We start from the raw sequence: 19,133 nt of genomic DNA, 5'->3' as shown, positions 1-19,133 counted from the left end.
AACGCTTCCTTTTTATCAGGAGATATCTCCCAGCAAGTTTCAACAGCAACCGTTCAGCGAAACATAGTTAAAATCCATTTTAATCTTCGCCCGCACGAGAAAGCCCAGAGCGGGCCGACGTGACATCATCTGCTACGTGCCCCAAACTGCCGACGTCGGGGCTCCCGTGACGAAGCCGACGCGCTGGCTGTGGTTGGCGCGCGCTGCTCGGGCGTGTGGACACGTCATGGTTTTGGGACTGACGTCATGCTGCCCGAGCCTGTGGGGACGGCGAAGACCTCGGCCGGTCTGGGCGCGCGCGTGCGCGCGCTTCCAGAGAGGCAGCGATACGGCAAGAATGGTGACGCCATGTGATACATGCTGTCATGGCGGCTGCTCGGCGTTTTTTTGTCGAAACTACAGTGAACTAGAATGTCTTGATCCAGTGGCGCGAACGGGAGCGCTTTGCGGCATTCGGCTGAAGCAAAGCGCGTCTACCGCCGCCAGGGGCGCCACTGCGCCTTCTCCGAAAACGGTACCGCGGTTGAACGGGCCGTTGCTTGGGGCGCTCACCAGTTATTGCCGCTGCCGTTTTTTAGTGTGGTACAGTAATTAACCTTTATGAAAGAAAGATGCTCACTTTTGTTGTCCCTGTACCTTTCTAGGAACGTTTTGTTGCTTATCAGGCCCGTTTGAGCCATCGGGCAACGGCTACAAACATAGTAGCGCTGTGTCGTCTGCTAGCGGCGCAGACGACACGAGGGGATGTGCGATGCGTTGGCGGCGCTCGGTCGGGCAGACTCTCCGTCTGTTTATGGTCGAGGCCGGCCTTTCATTTTCTGCGTGTTTTACGTTTCCGTGATGTTCCCCTACAGGAGCAAGGGGTATCTAATCGTCAGAAAAATAGTTATTGCGAGTGCTGTCGAAGAGGTAGGACAGGCGCCGGGTAGCCGCGATGTCAAAACGAAGGACGGACACCTATTCCTTTGCTCCGGGTTGTCACAGTGGTTACCCAGGTGCTCCCAAGGCATCTTTGTTCGCCGCTCCAATGGACGATGAACTGCGCAAAAAGTGGGAACAAGATTGGGGAAGACTGGACAAACTCTTGACCATATCTTTAGCCGTCGGTGAGCGCCACTTTGGGCCCGAGTGCATGTATATTGCGGGATTAAATCCACGTAATAAACGGCTGTGAAGTGCGACTTGCACGCGGGAAGCTGTCACTGGCTCCAGGTGCTGTACCTACCATCCTGCCTACTGTGCGTCGAATTCTGTACGGAGCATGCAGGCGGAAGCCGCAAAGAAAAAGGCGGGCAAAAAAAAAAAAAAAAAAAAAGAGAGTTCCAGTTTCGGCAGTCAGCAAGAAGCGACAAAGCTGAAGAGCCGAAAAAGATTAGGTGCGCCAGCCACACCACGAGGCTTCTCTCTCTCCGCAGGGCTCATCAAATGAAGGCGCAAGTTCTGTGGAATGGGATGCTTTCACAATTAGCCATCTTCAAGAAGTCAAGCTTCCTTAATTCAAAGCTCTGGTGCCGGCTAAATTTTGCCGGCGATCAAAACGTTCTTTTCGCTACCACATCGATACGAAGAGAAGAAAAGCTAGAAGTTTTTCACGAGAAATCCGTGCTCTTCTATCCACATGACGACAAAGTGTCGGCGCAAACATTTTTTCGTAGTGTGTTATGCGGAAGCGGTGAAATAGATTCCCCAGCTGTTGCAAACAGTGTGCTGCAAGAAGCTGACAGCAGTTCGGCCTGCAAAGGGGCCATGACGGCTACGGCGTTTAGTGATGTATTGCACGTGCTAACGCCGCATTCAGCCCTAAGTGCCTTGGGAAAGCTTCCTCTAAAGGTAATTTGTTCATTGCAAACTTTGCTGCTGAAAAAATCAGCCGGGTGCTACTGGACGCGTGAATAGAGGCAAATTCACGAGTAGGTTCATGCCGGGACTTTATTACAGTAAATACAAAAAAAGTAAATCCATTCGTAAAGAATTAAACATACCAGTTGTCCGCCGGCAGCACATCGAACGCGTACGCTCGTATCGATCATCTGCGCAGGTAGCAGACGACACGATTTATAGCCGTTTCCCTACCGCTCAAACGGGCAGATTTGCAACAAAACGTTCCTAGCAAAGTACGGGGATGCCAGACGCGAGTAGCTTTTTTTTTTGTAAAGGTTAATTACTACCCAACATCGGAACAACGACAGCCATAACAACTGCAGATCGCCTGAAGTACAGCGACTGCCGCGGCGGCGCCTTTCGAAGAGAGCGCAGCAGCGCCACCTGGTGTTTTCTACACAGAAGAGCACACCCCTTCCTCGCCGCATCCTCGCCGTTCGCGCCAACGTTTTTAGATTAGGTCAGTTGGCAAAGAGCGCGGCCTTCCAAGCACCGCGGCGATGGCCGGTGCTGTCGCCGACCAGGCGGTGGCGCTGCGGTAGCGTTGAGATCGGTCTCGGCGCGTCGTCTGCTACTCCTTGCTTGGAAAGGCGCCGGTGAACGACCACCGCACACCGTTAATGTTCTTCTTTGACATGCGAAATCAGACTTCGCTCTACTCTTACGCTTTAGTGACAAGAGCTTTACATTTTTATCGACATTATAACGAGAAACAAGCTGTACTTAAGAAAAAAAAAAAAGGCAAGGCAAACACTGCACAGTCCGCTTGTCTTCGGCTGCTTCCCGTTCCATTTATTTATTTTTCCCCAGTACGGGATCCTTTACCATCTGGGATTAGCGCTTTAAAGAACAGGACACACGTAAGAGAAAACGGACAGGACTGGCGCTTTATACGGGATCCCTTATAGCTAAATAATGTTTAAAGCATACCCGAACACGTCTTACATTTCTGAAACTGCCGAAAAGCCTACAATAGTCAGCCATCTACTTGGAATCAAGAAAAGACGCCTCGACATTTTTATTTATGCTTTGGAAGCAAATGCAGTAGGTACGTTTTCACAAGAACATATTTACAACCCCAACAAAACTGATCAAGTGAGCCGATTGGAAACCAAGTGCTGACGTGCGCGCTCAGCAAATTCTTGGTATTTTTAACTGCGGACACGAAAAATTACGATTTGTTAAACAGCTTCGCTGTTAACAAAGAAAATTGAACCAATTATTAAACCAATGTTTTTTTTTATTTCTCTGACAGGTATAAATGTGGTTTCTTAAAAGAAATGAACGTTTTTTCTCCGATGAGAATGTTTGTCGTACTGCTATTCTTTTTTGTTGGTTCGTAAATCTGATGGACTATCTGTTAGGGTCACAGAAACTTTGATTCATCTTCTTGTAGTCCTGATATGCCAATTTTTTAAAGCGTTTAGACTTCATTTATCTTCTTGTAGCCCTGATATGCCGATTTTTTAAAGCGTTTAACCTGGTAGTTTTTCCGCTGAGCCATCGCTTATGCTGTCTTCTGCGTTGATTTTTCCTGCACGTTTCTTTTTGCAATCTACAGATAGGCAACACTTCTCGGTTTTGACTAGTCAGATTGATTTATAAGAGGTTTAACGCGCCGACGCTTCACAGCTAGGCGATGAGGCGTGCCGTAGTGGAGGGCGCCGGATTAATTTTGACCACGTAGGGGATCTTTGACATAAGCTGAAATCTCGAACACACGGGTGTTTTCGCTTTCCGCCTCTATAATAGCGGCCGCCGTGGCCGGGAATCGAACCCGAGTTCTTGCGCCCAGCAGCACGGCGCCTTGGCCACCGCGCCGGGTAGGGATCTGATCTGACAGCACCGGGAATATGTTGTACCACACACACTTCATGCCCTTTCACGGCAGTTGTTGTGGATGAAACGTCTGCAAACAGGCAACATTTGTTCCAAGGGCTGATCTTTAAGGCAACAATGTAGCGAATAAATGTTGCTACATTCTTCTGCCTAGTCAGCTGAGGGTGAATATTCCCATTTTTATCGCTGTAGCTACAGGGCGGGACAAGCAAACCTCTTGAAATAACTTCAACCGACAAGTTTTGCCCCACTACTGCACCCTTCTCAATCAGCACAATTGCACCCAGAATCTTCGAGCTTGTAGAAGATAACCTAGGCGAAGCCTTCACATTCTACGATTGAAATGTCGGACATTTGCTGAATTCCTGCAACCACAGCTCAGTTCCCAACGTACGTGCTGACACTGGCGCTTTCTACGCCACTCGCGCCACTTACGCCAGTTTCCTCGCGCAAAGATCCATCATTTTGGCAGGACGCAACATAGGTGGGAACCACTGTCATCCATTTATGTGGTTTTCGGCATGACTTTGACGTCTTTGGTGGCGACAGATGCTCAGGTATACGTCAGGGAAAATACGGGGCGCCGCGCCGTCCCTCAGAGTCCGCCTGCCTTACGGTATCCTTACAGTTTGACCATTCACGGCGTGTTCGTAACAGTTGACGATGTCTGAAGACTCACAATGAATGTCACAAACGTATGTTTATGGCGTAACCTTGAAGTTTTTACGCGGAATCGCGCTTTCCCACTCCTTCAATCCGTCAGGACCCTTCGGCGCTTTGAAGAAATGCCGCTGCACGGACTTGGCCGCTTCCGAAGCATACCCCGAACGGCAGCCCGGCGCGCAGCACGTCAACAAACCACACCGACGCTTCAGAGATCCACTAAAATATGTATGCACGATGACAACACAGAGCTAATACGTTAATACAGACGTGACGAACAGGCGAGCACCAACAGCACAGCGAAAACACATGGCCTGGGCGAGCTTCGCTCCCCAAACTAGATCTCAACGCAACGCCAGCGCCACCACTCGGAATGGCGACAAAATGGTGCCGCCTCTCGAGGCGCAGTTTGCGAACTGACCTATGGCGAATTCCATTGGGAGAGCAGGGGCACTCAAAAGCACTCTGAAAGTGCTCTCTCCTCAGCAGGCGTGTTCCAGTGGTCGAACAGGAGTAGGAGCACTGTCATCCAATGGTAGAGCGAGGTCACTTTCGCTGCTCCGAGAGCAGTTGGGAGCAGTCCGATCTGCTCCCGCTTGAAAAGCGGAGCAAGCACAGTACGAAGGAAGTCGCATGACCTTAACGTCATATCCTCCCCTTTTTTATGTTTCTGTTTGTTTTTTTTTTCTTCTTGCGAAGTGTCGCGGCTCGGCGAGCACGGGCCGGAGAGCACGGCGGTATCCATCGTGCATTTGTAACTTTGCGGAATGGGCAGCGAGCCCTACGAGCATGCGAGTGCTTCCTACCGCCACACATGCTTTGCCCGGCTTTGCTCACACATGCTTTTCCGCAGAGATTGCTTACGTGGAGCGAACTTTCACGACGAAGTTTGCGCGGCGGGTAATCTCCCGCGGCAGAACGCCGTATGTTCTTCGGGCTGAGCCACATGGAGCGACGACACGGCGCGCGCCGCCGTGTCGCCGCTGGGTTGCTCTCAGTGACCTCCATGCCCCAGAATCAACGGTGCCGTTCAGTAAACATGAAGGAGCTTCCCACTTCGGCTGTACGTCATTTAACGATTCTGCGTGTGGGGGCGCATTTCTTCCACTGAAATATTCGTTCTCAGTTCTCAAAAACGCTAGACAGAAGGAAAAAAAAAAGAAAAGAAAAACGAACAGCGCCGGGGAGATTCGAACCAGCGACTCCAAGAACAAGCCGGCATTTTAACCTCTACTCCACCCCGACAGATTGCACATATGTGCAAAATGCCTGTTTTTGTCGTATTTGAGATGCCCTCGTAATGATACCGCCTGTTCCTCACTCGCCGATCTTGCAGACGGGTCTCATATTGCTACTACTGCAAAATGTAGCCGGATCGCCCTTTTAACCTGATAAATGCTAACGTGCATGCCCATTTCGGCAGGCCACGACAGTCGGGTCGGGACCGTGCTTTCCCTCGCCGTTTTTTCCTCTCCCACCTGCTCTCCGGGTGCGTGCCGCATTCCAATGGCAGGTGCAGTGGTCCTGCTCCCGAGTGCTCTCTTCCCTACTCCTCACTGCACGACGCCACTGCTCCTGTTCTCTCAATGGAATTCGCCACTAATCTAAAAACGTTGGTTCGCGCCACTAGATCATTCTAGTTCACTATAGTCGAAACCGAAACTGGCACGAATAAACGACGCCGTAAATGAATGTTTACGCTGCGCTCGACCGTCTAATCTGTCATTCTATGATTAGTGGGCTGGTAGGCACGCAGAGCAGCGAAAAAAACGTAACATAAAAATTTCGTGTCAGTACTCCTTTAAGCTTTACGTTTTTTGTAACAAGCCGGCCGCGAATTCAACTGAAGCCATGCCAAGCTAGTTGTTTCCTAACCAACATGGCGCAGATTACGAGGTGTGGTGTCCGGTGGTCTCATGTGTTTGCGCGACGCCAACTGAGCACCTTGTAGCGTAATTCGACATCAAAACAGTCGACGTCATGTCATCGAGTGTTGCCGAAAGCGTTTTTTTTGCCCGCCGAACTGTTGTGAACGGGAACACGGCCGCATTTCGCGGCGTCATGGTGTGGTACGTAGGACTCGCCGCTTCGTTAGTCTTAATGCCTGATGACGACGAAAAGACGCGACCTGCATCGCTTGCTGTGCAAAGGTGAATGCCGTTCTGATATAAATTCATAATGAGAATACTATTCAATGGCCATTGTATAAGAAGTTGTCCAGAGGAGTTCTAGACGCCAGGAAATTAAGTCGCTGTAAGAACGATAAGTGAAGCGTGCATGGCAGTTGTGTTTGCTGGTAAATAAAATGCATCTGAGTGCATCGTGTGTAATATGTACGTCATGCTGTTCTAGCTGGAGGCACATGCCACTGGCGATATGTATCTTACCCACCAAGTGAATAATTCCAGCTGGGAACAGCAAGGATCCCAACGGGGATGAACAGCCTGCTGGTCCCAGCTGCTTGCTGGTCCCAACTGGGAATTTGGCCATAACCCAGCTCAACTGGGACCAGCAGAAACCAACACAATATTTTCTCTTTTTTATACACATATATACATGTGTATATATATATATATATATATATATATATATATATATATATATATATATATATTATATATATATATATATATATATATATATATATATATATATATAGCGAATTAGAATAGGAAATGAGGGGCTCGTAGGAGAAATAACACAGAAATAAGGGTTGGCAGCCAAGAAAACCTCGGAAAGCAAAGGGGAGGTTGTGGTAGGTCATTGAAACAGATAAAGAATTTGGAAAGAAAGAAAGAAAGCGGAGAAAGAATGCCCGCCAGGTGGGATGCAAACCCACGACCTCCAGAATACCGGTCTGGTGCGATAACTACTACGCTACCGGCGGGGCTATTTTCCCCCCCGCTTTCTGGGGTATTTATGTCAATAATTTTTTCCTGTGCTTGGGGGTGGTAGCCAGCGCCACTCTGACTTCTCGTGGTGAAGGCAAGGGGACCTTCTTTTTAATCCCCGCGCCGTGACTCGAGTGTCTACGACATGTCGAGAGTGTTCAACCAGCGTTAAACCCTCTTAAGCTCCCTATGGCACCAAGACTGCCAGAACAGAGGCCCTCGCTATGCATGTAGCGAATTAGAATAGGAAATGAGGGGCTCGTAGAAATAACACAGAAATAAGGGTTGGCAGCCAAGTAAACCCCGGAAAGCAAAGGGGAGGTTGTGGTAGGTCATTGAAACAGATAAAGAATTTGGAAAGAAAGAAAGAAAGCGGAGAAAAAATGCCCGCCAGGTGGGATCCAAACCCACGACCTCCGCTTTTTTTTCTCGCCGAGTTACCCGTACTAATGGAATGGGCGCACCACCGCTAGCTCCACGTTGTACTCTTCCCACTAACACGCGAAATATTCCTTTTTCCTGTACTGACACTACGAACTACCATTGCGGCGAAAGGTATTCTTGTAGCGCAAACCCGCTGGCTCGCGGATCTTTCATGCAGGCAGGTGCATGCCGTGCAGAGAAGACGCTCTGTAGAACAACGGGGTGAGGTAGTGTCGCTGAACAAATTGAAATTTTTTTTTCTCTTCTAAAACAAAAACTGTTCTGATTAAACTCTCCGAAATAAACTGTGATAATTTGTACTAGTGAATGGCTTGTATTTGATATTTTTACTAGGAGCACAACAATGCGCAATTTCAAGGTGAATATGGGCCATAAGGGAGATTTTCCTAAGTTTGACAAACGTTTTCTCGCACATTTATTCTTTTTTCAGTGTAAATATAGTTTTTATCAATTTTCCACAATGCTGAGATACAGGTACAAATGCTTCATTGGCTGAGAGAATGTGCTTGTGTTTGCTAAAAATGTTTGAAAATGCTCGACATCGTGTATTTTCTGAATGGCGTAATCACAGCAAAGAAAAGGAAAAATATTTTACAAATTCGGCATACAGCAGCCCAGGGCCTCGACATGATGTTCACAAAAAATGGTGGCCATTGTAAGAGAATTTACTTTTTCATTAATTTTTTCACAGACGTACGTTTGCTTGAAACCCTGGAGATAAAAGGGCCGCCAGAAACAGAACAAAATTTTTTTGGACAATAACACTTTCAGGGAGCATTGTGGGCCAATGGAGGATGACCCACAATTTTTACTGAGCAAATCCGTGATGGTCGATTTTACGGCTGGGACGTTTGGCATGCAATGACCCCTATAACTTTGATCATATTCATGGGCCGCGACAGCTGTAGCGTGCAGATGCACGCTGCAGTGCGCAGTAAGAAAAATGATCAAAGCTGTAAATGAGAAACAAAAAGGATAGAGAAAGCCGGAGTAGGGACACATGAATGGCACTCCTTGCCCACACTTGGGAACTGGTTAATGCAGCCTAGAATCCCGAAACTGGAAATTGCAGAGGAGGAAATACTGGGACGTGAAAATGGTGCAGGCAACAAACCACAGGGCGAAGTGGCACCTTAAAGAGTGGTGCTACTTGGCAAAGGAGTGGAGGTGTGCACTGATTGAGGGGGCCTTTAAGCTGAGCGAGAGCTGCAAGTCGGGGGCGTGCCAAGTACGAGTACTGCACATGCGATTATAACAGCACATTGTGCAGTATCGTATTGTTCTTTAAAGGAAGGGGGATACCTTTAGCTTATCTGGGAGTTCACCATTATGTAAGGCAGTCCGAGGGTGGAAATACAGGGGGGGTGGGGGAAGTAGGATAGGGCAGAAAAAAGTAAAGATTATAGAAAGTCAAGGAAAGAGTAGAGGAGAGTGTTTCCACTGTGGTCGATCCTGTCGCACACAATGCACATCAAACGCTGCCGGCTGCCAACATGCTGCATCCGGGAGATGAGGAGCCTTGACGGAAATGAGCATAGAAGTGAGCTTGCTGTGATGTGGAGCAACTCTGCGGCATTTCCAACCACTTTGGAGTTTGCTAGACCAAACTGTGGCCGACAGACTGGTACTGAGGAGCGGGAGCTTGCACTCTATGGCCTACACCACCAGAGAGAAAGCCGGAATATATCCAAATCCAGGGGTGAGACAGCTGCGCATATTGTGCAGATTTGATACAAATTTGTTTTCCTGCACTACGCTGCTCCAAAAGCTTTAAAATTGCAAAAATTGCCCCAAACTGCTCCAAAACAGTCTGAGAGCAAGAGATTTTAACGCTCCCGTCAATTTCAGTGGGGAAGAATGCTTACTGACGGCATTATATTTCAGCACCCCCAAGCCCAAGGCAATGCTGTTTGTAAAGGTTCAATTGATTAATCATTCAATAAAAAAGCTGCATAAAATTGTCCTCGAGATAGTTTTTTCGAAAGTCACAATGTCAGGTTATATGTTATATTCTGTGCGTTTTTACAGTTTTCCCATCGAAAACCATTGCAAAACCATTGCAACGCCGCGAACAACAGCAGTACTTGGGTCGAGCGAGCGAGCTAGGATGACAAGGCGAACGCCTAAAGTGCTCTGCACTTAATAACAATTTCAGCTTTCACATTATAATAAAAATGCCTTACTCTGGTAGAAAAAAACTTTATTGACAGGCTGTTTCAGTGTTTTGTACATTCAAAACCGATTAAAAAGTGCACTTTTATCCCGTTAGTTGCCAAAAATTGATTTTTTAGGCTCCTAAGGTGACATAATAAATGTAGTTCTTCTGCTCCAAAATCGAGATTTCGCTGCTCCAAAAACTGCTCCCAAATCTGATTCAGCTGTCTCACCCCTGGAAATCTAGGGCGACGGCCCGTGTGGACAACGGGCTGCCAATTCGAAGCCCCCTTGAAGCGGAGAAGCACAAAAACCATTTCATCTCAGCTATGAAGAAATGACCGAACCCAGCATATCGTGCATGGGCCAACACACCCCACCCATCTTTCTGCTCCACAACCCCACACCTTCGTATTCCCCCTCTTGCTTCGTCTATGCATTGATTGAGACGGAAAAGTAGGAGGCAATATTGTCACGCAGCCAAAGACGACGCAGTTGTCCTAAAGGGAAACAAGTTTATTGTACTGAACTTGTGCTCCCCTAACTCAAAGAATACACAGGCGGCGAAGCAGCAGTCAACAAAGTGACTTGCGCAGGCAAGCGTCAGTGAGTCGAATACCACTGCGTCTGCTCTGCAGGCTTGTATCTTTCAGCACGAGTGTTTCTCAAACCCTCGATTTACATCCAGAACATTGTAGATCAAAGAAGATTATTCTAGGAAAGTGATGTTAGGATGAAACGCTCTCCTTATCAGAATGAGATAACCCGTGTGGCATAAAAATAAAGAATGGAACACGTGCTCTGCTTGGGGCACACCGGGGCGCCACCAGGCAGTAAAAACAAAACATAAACAAACCAACAAACCCAAGGCATGGTTCGCGGCAATATGCATCAATGTGCATGTGCGATAATGTGTGTTTGAATCAAGTAGCAAATCTAGCCTAATGCAGTGTGTTACGCTTCATGTTGGGCATTGCTGATGAGGGGCCAAAGTAAGGGATGAGAGAGAGAATAAACATCTTTAATTTCGAGCTCAATTGTGGAGGATGGTGAGAGCACTGGCTTTGTGGGGGGCTTCCGCTAGTCCAGGATGCCCTGGTCCTTGCTGGCTTCTCGTGCCCTCTCTACCAGCATGTGCTGGGTCGAGAGGTCTGAGCTGGACAGCCGGTCCACCCACTGCTCGCACGTGTGACGGGGATTGGGTGTGAGGGATGGGAATTGTTGCCATTCCCAGACAAGATGGTACAGGGTGCCTGGCTGGGGGCAAAAGTTGTAGATATGGTGGAGGAGGGTGGAATGGGGGTAGGAGTCGGTCTGGAGCCGGCAGAGTGTGGTCACTTTGGCTCGGAAAAGGTGGGAATGGGGTGGAGGGAACCCTTCATGCTCGTGTCTAAAGTGCGAGAGGATGTCCGTGTAGCCATTGAGTGTGTGGGGGGTCTTCTCCGTGTCTTGGCTGTCTTCAGAAATGGCCCGGAGGGTGTGTACTCGGGCAGTGGCGCCACTGGTGTGTGCCGCCTCATTTCCGTTGAGGGACTGGTGTCCAGGAGTCCAAACAATATAGGTGTAAAGAAGCTGCGGGATGGTCTTAAACATCTTGAGGGCAAAGGCTGATATGCGGCTGAGCTGGTTGTTGTGGCATACTACTTGCGAGTCTGTGATGACTGTGATGTATTCACTGTTGGTTGAGGTTTCTAGCTGGCGATGGCAATTTCCTCAGCGGCATTTGTAGAGGTGGTGCATATGGTGGCGGCTGTGAGTTCGGTTCCCTGGTGGTTTATCACCGTGACTGCGTGCCGGGTTTTCGGGTGTAGCGTGCGGCGTCCTTGTAGCGCATTGTATGGTTCCCTGTGTGCTTCTTAGTAACTACATGGACCCCTGCTTTGTGGCATGATTTGTTGTAATGGGGGTGCATATTCCACATTGCTGGAGCGACACGGATGTGTTGCGGTTGTGGAGGGGGACACGTTGTGGCTGGTCTTCTTTGGGCAGTACTGGATATCCGAGGCGTGTAAGGGTGTCTCGTCCGGTAGGTGTGTGCTTGAGGCGGGTGGTTTGGGAGTAGCGACGGAGTTCGTGCAATTTTTCCAAAGTATTGTGCACTCCTAGTTGGAGCAACTTGCGCGTGAATGTTGAGGGGGGTAAGCGAAGGGCGGGTTTGTAGGCTTGGCAGATTTAAGAGCCAGGTAAGGTGTGCCGTAGTTTAGAGAGGACTGATCAGTATTTCTTGCGTCATTCTAAGAGTGTCCTTCTCCTGAAGGCAATAGCAGCGGTGGGCAATGTGTCGCACGAGGTGCGTGAGTTGTGTGAGGGTGCGTTGTAATGCAGGTAAGGTTTGAGAGTTGCTTCCATTTTTGGGGTGCTGAGACAGAGTATGCCGAGGTGGGAGACTGTGAGTACTGCTTGGTTGTTCATTGTTAACTCTGGATTGGGGATACGGCCTGTTCGGTTTTAGTAAGTGCGGGCACGGAGCGTGACGAGGACGGATTTTTTGAGGGTGCGTCCTATTCCATGAGCTTGGAGGTATGCTTGGATGACGTGTATGGCTTCTTGAAGTGCAATATCTTGTTGGGCGCCAGTGCAGCAAGTGGGGACCTACAAGGTGAGGTCATCAGTGTAAACTGCATGGCGTGAATTGGGGACGGCTGTGAGGAGCGGGGGCAGTTCTTTCACAGTTATGTTGAATAATAATGGTGAAGCGACGGATCCTTGGGGGGTTCCCTTTGGCACCATTGGGAATGGGTTGGACCAGAGCTACCCAATGCCTATCGTTGCCGTGTGGTTGATCAGAAAGAAGGCGATGTAGGAGTATGTACGTTCGCCGCAGTTTGTCGAGGCAAGACCTTGAAAGATAGCGTGGTGTGTTACTTTAAATGCCCCTTTGATGCCTAGGGCTAGTATTGATTTTTTGCTCTGGTTATTCACAGTATAACGTCTTTGATCTGACGTAGGATGTCCTACGCCGATAACTGGGCACGAAAGCCGTACATGGTATGTGGGAAGTACCCGTTCTCTTCGATGCGGGGTGATAGATAGTCTGTTGAGCACCATGCACTAAAACAGTTTGCCAACACGGGAAGTGAGAGAGATGGAGTGGAGATTTTTTGTAGTGAGCGGTTTGTTAGGTTTGGGGATGAGGGCAATTTTGGCGTCCTTCCATGGGACGCCTGCTTGGCAGGCGTCCCATGGAAGGCAGGCAAGATTGGCAGGCAGGAACGCCATGTGTCCTGCCTGCCAATGGGAGTTGAACGTTCAATTCCAGAACTTTTTCAAGGGCTTACAAGCACCCATTCAAGCGTCTGTTTAGCGTGTTCCTTGGACCAGTGCTTGCTTCTTTACTTGTTAGTTTTGCAAAACTGGCTATTCTAACACTCCTTTAAACCCTTATTACTGATTTTGGTTTCATTGTTTTAACCTTAGAGCAAGTTTGGAGGTATTTTGCCCTTTCCTATATTGCCCTTTCCAGTGTCTCAGGCTGTCTGTGTTGCGATGTACTATTTCACCCAATGTCTGACGAGCATTCCCTCCCTGGTTCCGGGGTGTGGTGGCCGATTACGCAGCGTGCAACTGCAACGGCCGCTCACGCAAGTGCTACTTCGACCAGGATCTGTTCGAGCGAACAGGCCATGGGGGCCACTGCGTTAACTGCAGTGACAACACGGATGGACCGAACTGCGAGCGATGCCGGGAAAATTACTACCAGCGAAGCGACGGACGCTGTATTCCCTGTGGCTGCGACCCTGTTGGTGAGTGATGCTTGTGGCCTCGGGTTTTTGTTTTACTTGCACATAGTTGCATTGTACGTGATCTTTGTGACAGGTTAATTGCACTAGAACTGAAACTTAGTTTTTTTCTTGCCCATATGCTCATGAAATGGCTCTATGGCAGCCTAATATATACATTGCAAAATAATTAACTTCTAAAACAATATCAAAGCCCTGACAAGATAGCAGGAAGATTTGCTCCCTTCACATTCTCACTGCTATCTTGAAGGCTGACACACTTTCATTTACATCCAAATTGTAAAATATCTCATGGCAAGTCAGAAAAAATAACAAAAAAACTTATCTAAAGTATAATTGAAGAAAAAAAAAACTCTAAATAACATGCACGAATAAGTGGCAATGCAGTTTCATGGCTAAAAGCAGCCTGCAGCTGATGCTTCTTTTTCTTTCCATTTGATGAACCAATTTTGGCGCAGCCTCCACTAGTTTCTATGAGTGAACTGGGCTTTTGAGATCGCCAAAAACTGCTCACACTTTTTTTTTGCACTTCTGCAAACGTGTTAATCGACCAGATTTAGGAGAAATCCCCAAGGTGGAGTAAGTTTCTGCGAGGAAAATTTGACATCCACCTCAAAGCAGCTGCACGGCTAGAAAGGAAAGCTGAACAGCTCCTCAGAAGCTCTGCAGTTGAAGAAAAATTCATCCTGGTCCAGGATTCTGTAAACGTGATGATGCTACTAGGCTGCTTTGTTACCTGAATAAGTCATATTTATAATATAATCATTCAGCAGTGGCCCAGGCAACAGCACATTTTTCGTCCTTGCTACCTCTGTGTACACCCTCTGATTCTTTCAAAATGCCACTTATAACAAAATTGCTTCAGCCCACACAGCATCATTTTAACGAAGGCTGACCACATTAGGTTATTGATTTGGATAGTGTTTACCCCTACTTGGCAGAAGTCGCTTGAGAAGCTTGAAGGGAATTTTCAGCCCCCCAAAAGCACTCTTCAAAATTAGATTTATTTAGCTCATCAGTCCTCAATCTGCACGAGTCAACCCGGTAACCCTCAAAAAGCATACCACCATCTTTTCTACAGACCAGAGGGGCAGCAGTTCCTCCACTACGTTAAAATTCTGCCACCCGGGCCCCTCCACAACCGTAAGGGCGACAGGGCTGTCCTTTTTTAACTACTTTCTGTGTAAAAGTGCAGCCTCTTTGTCACTTCCCACCTGACACTTGCACGGTTGCTCTCTTCCAAACAGGTTCCAGGATGCTGCAGTGCAACAGCAAAGGCCAGTGTCCCTGCAAGCCAGGTGTGGAGGGGCAACGATGCGACCGCTGCTCAGCAAACTTCTACGATTTCTCGGAACAGGGATGCAGGTACGCAGATCCTCGAGGGACAATGGAAAAATGTTGAAAGAAGAATTTTTTTTCGTCCTGTTCTCGCATATTTCAGAAGAAATTAACACCTGTTCCTTTGTTCTTTTAAAGCGAACCTTTAATGTTCTCACTGATGGCGTCTGTAACGCGAAAATGCCCTGCAGGAAAGCCAACTTCCTCTGACAACGATGATGAATTATCGTGAGTGAAGTGAAAGAAAAAAACACTTCAGTGGCCGGAATCAATGCTGGGTCCCCCGCGTTATGAAGCCGGCATCTATCCGTCAAAACTCAGTCCAAAGGCAGAACCAAAGAATCCATCGCAAGAAAGCTTCGCGTTCAACATCGTCGTCCTTAGGCGGAGGGGTGCATGATTTCTTTTTGTACACCTTTGGCTACCAGAGAGTAAAAAATAAGAAATCAAGTACACAGGGATATTTTTTATATGCACTTGGAATGATTTATAGAGTCCAATTGACATTAATCACTTTTAAATAATGTTATGTTGATGAAAACGGCCCACAGTACATAGGGTTTATTTCCCTCCTCATTCGTACCGCTTACATTTGACACGCAAGCATTGAGAAACTGTTTTACACTCATGATATTGACAAAACTGGATGGAATTTTTTTTTTTGTGGGAGTAACTGATTTCCTCATAATACGGGGCTTTTCTCGAATGAAGAAATGCCATCCTTTGGAATTTCTTTACTCTACTTAAATCAAGGTGCATAACCCCCCCCCCCCCCCCCCCCTCACCCCCCCCCTTCCCCTGTCAAAGTGCCATTTGTGATGGAATATAATTTGTCCACCACATTGTGTGCCTGCTTTTAATCGTATAGTCAGCTTGCTTATATAAAAACAGTATATTAGCACACTCTATGTGTAAAAGTGTGAAGGAAAGAAAAACGATAAAAAAAATATGTACTGCAAGAGATTTGATCCACCAACTAGAAGGCTGATTGACATACAAGCACACTACACTGGCTATGCAGCCATCCTGATGCAACGTACAACTGAGCAGACAACTTTTCTCGTCTAATGTTGCTCTCTCAGTAATGAGCTCAAGGTATACCGGCACCATGCAGCAGTGCCTGCATGTTTGAGTCCTGTATTTCATAGGGCGAGTTTGGTTTCACCTGTGAGATGTCCTGTGACTTTTTTTATGAGATCATTTAGTGAAACGTGGAAGAAGCCGCTTCAAGAAGTCAGGTCACTGACACTATACATATCACTTACAGTTTGAATGCGCAATCTAAAAAGTGCCAGCCAGGGTAGCGATGATGTTGTGACTTGTCAAGTGCATATGCAGCTGTACTACCTCTCTTTTTTTTATCTATCTTGAGGAGTGTGAAGGGGGGGGGCACCTGACGCCACTTGGTATCATAGGGAGCAAAGGAAGCATTGCTGAAGCGACACTCTGTTTTTCCACCCTTGGTGATGCTTAGCTAACTGTTCATGAGTACTGGAGAATGCAGTCGCTAAGAGGTCATTCCAGGCGGGATTCTTATTTCAATTCATGTTTCCTTAAGGCGTAAAAACAAGTGAAAGCGTTGCACGGAAACGGTGCGTTCGTACGTGGCAATAGTATTCGCAGGAAATGGCCATGAATAGCTTTTTTCTGATAATAACCCTAAATCATTATCACGAAGCAGCGATTGACTGTTTTTGGGAATTTCAGCTGTACCACACTTCGTTACTGCTTCTGTTACAAGTGCATTGCATAGGAGTCCCTAAAGAGATGCAAAGGTAAAAAAAAAAAAAAGTGGCCTCAAAATTATTAAAAAGAAAATCCCTTTCAGTAATCATCAAGGCTCCCTGTTTGCTGAATGCTGATCCCCCGTGCGAAGATGCAAGCTTGGCTGCGTTCACCTGCTGGAAACGCTTGAGGGCATCCAGCCCCCTTCTGCTTGGCAGAAAGGCTGGTAAGGCTGCCATGACTGTTTCTGATCCCCCGTGTACCCTCGCAGGCTGTGCGGCTGCAGCCAGGCGGGCAGTGTGGACAGCCCCCCGTCATGCAACCCCGAAACGGGCGTGTGCCGCTGCAAGGCCAACGTGGAGGGCCGCCAGTGCGACCGCTGCAAGCCCGGCTTCTTCAACCTGCAGCGCGACAACGAGTTTGGCTGCACGCCCTGCTTCTGCTTCGGACACTCGGCCCTGTGCCAAAGTGCGCCCGGTTACTCCCGGTACAGCCTGCTCAGCACCTTCACCCGAGGTGGGCCCCCTCCTCAAGTTCGAAAACACCGTGGAGCCAATTGGAAGTGCAACTGGTTCCAATGGGTTCAGTTGTGTTTTGGACAGGTTCAATTCTTCACTTCCAGTGGTTTTTTTCTGGCTGGGATATAGTACGACTCGCCGAGTGTCTGTGAGAAACGCTGCAAGTAGTGTCCATACAACTTTAGCTTTTCTGTGATTACTTCTCCAGTTTTTGACTGTGTATGTCCAGTATGACAAGTTAGCCAGGGCAGTGCATAGTTCTTTACCTAGATGGCACCCATGAGCCGCAGTGCATACATGTCGGACAAGTGACAGCAACGGTGGTCATGGAGGAAAGAAAAAGCTTAGGAGAGACCTGGACAACCCGATATGTGGTGCCGGAAGTGCCATCTTAAGAGGGCCCCCTTTCTGTTCTATTTTGCCTGCTCTCAATGCCCCTGTGTGTTTACGGATTCCTTGTATCCTCTGCTCCTGTCATTAGGTACTGACCACCAGTGTGCAGCGTGCTAGGGCACCAAAAGCCAGCCCTTTGGCACTATTGCTAGGAGGATGTTGCTGTGCTCCCTCTGCTGGCCATAAAAAAAATCGCTTCACTTCTACAACGCTTTTGCACTGTTTGAGAATAGCTACGTGCCTTTCTTTCCTAAGCTTTCCTTTCTTCCGCGGTGGTGTAGCTTGTGGGGGCAAACTGTCCTGGCAGCACTGGTGGCAAAGGAGAAATACCAGTCTTGGCCCTTTGTGTTCTGTGTGTGTTGTCGTGTGTGACAGGTTGGCTTGCAGGTTTGTGAGGGAGCAGGGGGATACTTCAATATACATTTAGCAGGTGGCACCAGCAAACAAAAAAATTGTGCTTCTCTTTCAAAATATGAGTGGTGCATCATGATTTTCAAAAAGTTGTAACCAATCAAGATATGACATGGTAAAGCATTGCACCGATAAATTACATCCCAGTAATTTCGCCCTGCTTTTGTGGCACCATTTTGTAGCCAGAATTTAGTGGTTCACTGAGCCTCAGTGTGGTTGTTGCAAGGGCATAGTTGAGATTACAATTGCAGAGAAATCGATACGGCTCAGAGCAAATTGGCTGCGAGAAGACAGATAATACTATGTACAACCTTGGCTCCTTGTCAAGGTTGTTGACTTATATAAACTGCTTACACTCAAAGCTGCATGTTTCATTATCATGCTCACAAATGGCTAGTCTGTGTGATGAACAAAGCAGCCTTCCAATGACAGGGCTGGGCATGAAGGTTTGGCTCAAACTTCTTGATTTTCATAAGTGCTGCAAAATGCAAATTACCCCTCCCATGTCCTATTTGCGGAGCCTTGTCATTCATTAGTACTTGTACTTGCTTGCTCCGCCATCGGGTGAGTTGAGGTGAACCATACCTACAAAGATATGTGAGAGAGTGAGGTGCATATCTGGCATAAAACCTGTGTGGTTTCTGACAGTCTGCCCTTTCGACGAATGTCGCAGTACTGGATGGACAAGTGTGTAACCGTGTGCTTGAAATGGCCAAATTTGCGATGAATATTTGCATTGACAGTGTTGTGTCGAGGCACAAAATACTGCACACGCATTCAGCACTCGATTACAAGAGCTTGGGTAATGAGCGGGCTGCAAGCAAATTTTTTTTTTTTGCTTGCGGCAAAAAAGAAAAAAAAAAATGCAAAGCAAAAAGAATACCCTGTTTGTGAACCTTGTAACACAGGCACATGAGTGTGCACGTGTTTTGTGGATATCGTGGGTGTTGAAAGAACTGTTCATGTGCAGACAAGGAGCACTGGAAGGCGGCTGACCAGCAGGGACGCAATGTGAACACCCGCCACGAGTACGCCGCTCACCACCTGGCCGTGGTGGCGCCCGCTAAGGAGCCCGTCTACTTCCTCGCACCCGGTAAGCTCGGCCTCTTCAAGGGAGAGTTTAAATGGAGGCACCC

At 47.9% G+C, this 19,133-nt stretch overlaps 1 protein-coding gene across 3 annotated transcripts in view; it reads left to right on the top strand.

Annotated features, from left to right (window-relative positions):
• The window catches only part of LOC144177661 (laminin subunit gamma-1-like), a 251,634-nt gene that overhangs the window by 153,419 nt on the left and 79,082 nt on the right, over nucleotides 1–19,133 (top strand). For all 3 annotated transcript variants that reach the window (XM_077705275.1, XM_077705274.1, XM_077705276.1), the window contains 4 exons: nucleotides 13,430–13,615; nucleotides 14,860–14,977; nucleotides 16,947–17,191; nucleotides 18,968–19,090. In XM_077705275.1, the coding sequence (XP_077561401.1) occupies nucleotides 13,430–13,615; nucleotides 14,860–14,977; nucleotides 16,947–17,191; nucleotides 18,968–19,090 (672 nt within the window). The remainder of the gene's footprint in view (nucleotides 1–13,429; nucleotides 13,616–14,859; nucleotides 14,978–16,946; nucleotides 17,192–18,967; nucleotides 19,091–19,133) is intronic.

Source organism: Haemaphysalis longicornis, unplaced genomic scaffold (assembly GCF_048455015.1).
Source record: "Haemaphysalis longicornis isolate Haplotype H1 unplaced genomic scaffold, Haemaphysalis longicornis Haplotype H1 scaffold_1, whole genome shotgun sequence".
NCBI lineage: Eukaryota > Metazoa > Arthropoda > Arachnida > Ixodida > Ixodidae > Haemaphysalis > Haemaphysalis longicornis.
Note: the sequence above shows the minus strand (reverse complement) of the source record. Positions and strands in the feature narration are given on the sequence as shown.